This window comes from Penaeus japonicus, unplaced genomic scaffold, assembly GCF_977035675.1.
Source record: "Penaeus japonicus unplaced genomic scaffold, GWHDUDI00000001_assembly GWHDUDI00000018, whole genome shotgun sequence".
Taxonomy (NCBI): Eukaryota; Metazoa; Arthropoda; class Malacostraca; order Decapoda; family Penaeidae; genus Penaeus; species Penaeus japonicus.
Genome location: NW_028234420.1, coordinates 40,095,540 through 40,098,039, shown reverse-complemented (window position 1 = coordinate 40,098,039; position 2,500 = coordinate 40,095,540). Strand labels below are relative to the sequence as shown.

The following is a 2,500-nucleotide window of genomic DNA, read 5'->3' as shown; positions in this document are numbered from 1 at the left end:
AATACACTTTTTACAAATTTTTACTTGCCTATATAAATGATAGTCAATAAAATAAGTTTACACTTACCTCTTGTTGATATTATATTTATAGATAGATATCCATGTATATATATTCATATGCATAAAAAATGACACCAATCACTCTTCTTTTAACCCACACAGGACGGGTGGTACAGCATGTGTACCGTGCATTCAAAAGCCCAGTTGCCGGGCGGCACAGTATTGTGCCAGCCATTCAATTGATTTAGGCCTAATAATTCGAACGCCCCGGCATTTGGACATTCTAGGCTAGAATTCCCCCGTCGGGAATGGGTTAACATCCATATAAATCCTTTCTGTGAAATAATTGAATCTCACACAACAGCTATTTGTCTCATTTATTATCAAAGAAACATTCATATTTCATCAACAACAAAAATGCTCCAATTATATTCTAAAAAAAATATACAAATATATACACCATCTATGACTCTAATAATATTTTCCTAAGACAATCCTGATTTCTAACTCAAATAATGTACACGGCACGATTATCTTCTCTGGTGATCGATAAAGTCTAAGAACACCCATGTTATAGATTTTGGTATTCTTTGCAGGACAATAGTTCTGAAATCATACTAGATTTTAGATTCTGATATTAACCCATTCATGCCGGGGGCATTCCAGCCTTGTAAGTTGCAATGCCGGGGCTCTCGAACACATATGCTTAAATCAATTAAATGATCGACGCCATATGCCGGCACCCTGCGAGCGGGCCCTTGAATGTGCGGTACTAATGGTGTACCACCCATTGAGAGAGGGTTAATAGACTTCCAAATAGATTTCGAAACCTTTTTCTGAGGAAGTGCAGAAGGCGCGGAGATTGCTTGACACTGTATCACTAGCGGCATGGAATGACGATTGCGGATTTTCAATCCACAATTAGAGAAAGTCTGAAGTGGATTTATATAAAATAGCCAATAAAATTATGAGCAGAAAGACATTTTGAAAAGTGCTGCTAATGTCTCTTTAACTCTTAATATTCTTTTTAAATATCACTATTCTACTCTCTCTTTGTACAATACTGTTCTGAATAAGCATCAGCTCTAGTGACAGGATGTGCTGAATAACATGAAAACATGAGAGATAAACAAAAAAACAACTGAAAATCTAATCAAGATACTAAAAAAAAAAAAAAATCTGAATATCTACTCTGTACTCGACGAGATTAATTCTGCCTTAAGACATCACAAAACCTAACCCAACCAAGCATAATAAAGAGCTAAATCAAGAGAACTATAGTGACATATTCTTAACCCATGACTCACAACAGGGCTTAACAGGGGAGTCACGCCCACGTAATTATAACGAGCAAATTAGTTAAATAAAATACTCTAAGTGAGACTCGAGATCTACTAACATACTTAACCCACACCAGAAATCACGTCTTCAATACCATATCCCTATCCCACAATCTAAAAAAAAACTAAAAAAATAAGAGAGAAACAAACCGAAAGAGAGAAAAAAAAAGAAAATGAAAAGGCCAGAGCTTACGATACACCTGTTTAGGAATTACGATTTTCTCGCCACTTACGAAGGCCTGGGAGCTCTTCTAAAGACGTAATCTGCTTCTCCTGCAAGTCCAGCTCGGGATTGCCACTCTCCCTCGCCTCATCCAACGCTTTTCTCGCCGCTTTAGACATTTTTGTGAAGGAGAAAGGCACGCCCGTGACCCGACGTCGAATCTCTTCTTCGTAAACTACTTGGCACTCGGAAATAGCAATCAGGCGTACCAACCGCTTATCATAACAAATCTTTTGGGATTTTTTGGGATTGGCTTTTGCATGGGGATTGGGATATATGTTTTTTGTGTGTATCTTGTATGGCTTTCTGTTAGGTATGGTGTTTTGGATTGTGTGATAGTGTGGGTATTGTGATGTGGGGTGTGTTTTGTTAATTTTGGAGGGTTGGTAGTTCTTGTTTTGGGGGTGACTACGGGAATATATATTTTTTAATTGTTGAGGGAATGGATAACTATAATAACTTTCTCATAATTGGGTAAATTTTGTGTTTAATTTGTTGCCTGAACATTGATATTTTTGAATATTTATATTTATATCTATGTATACATACATACACCCTCAAAAACACACTCACACCCACACACACACACACACACACACACATATATAAATATATATATATATATATATATATATATATATATATATATATATATATATATATATATATATATATATATATATATATGTAATTCTTACTGTATCAGCATATTCAAAATGTCTCACTAGTTACCCCTTAAAGAAAGTAAACTTTCTTTCATAAACAGTGCATTCCGTTTTCTGTTACTTTAGGCCCAAGTTCATATATAACTAATTCAATTATTCTAAATAGTTTATTTTGATCACATTACATTATTTAGGCTATGTTTGTAGTGTGTCAATGACATTAATATAGACGATGATCATAACGATGAAAATAACGATAGTAATAATAATAT

The 2,500-nt window shown here is 34.9% G+C and overlaps 1 protein-coding gene across 1 annotated transcript in view; it reads right to left on the bottom strand.

Annotated features, from left to right (window-relative positions):
• The window catches only part of LOC122252385 (ras suppressor protein 1), a 12,621-nt gene extending 10,891 nt beyond the window's left edge, over positions 1-1,730 (bottom strand). The window contains exon 1 of the mRNA XM_043014847.2: positions 1,574-1,730. Coding sequence (XP_042870781.1) covers positions 1,574-1,682 — 109 coding nt within the window. The 5' untranslated portion in view covers positions 1,683-1,730. The remainder of the gene's footprint in view (positions 1-1,573) is intronic.
• Between the last annotated feature and the right edge of the window lie 770 nt (positions 1,731-2,500).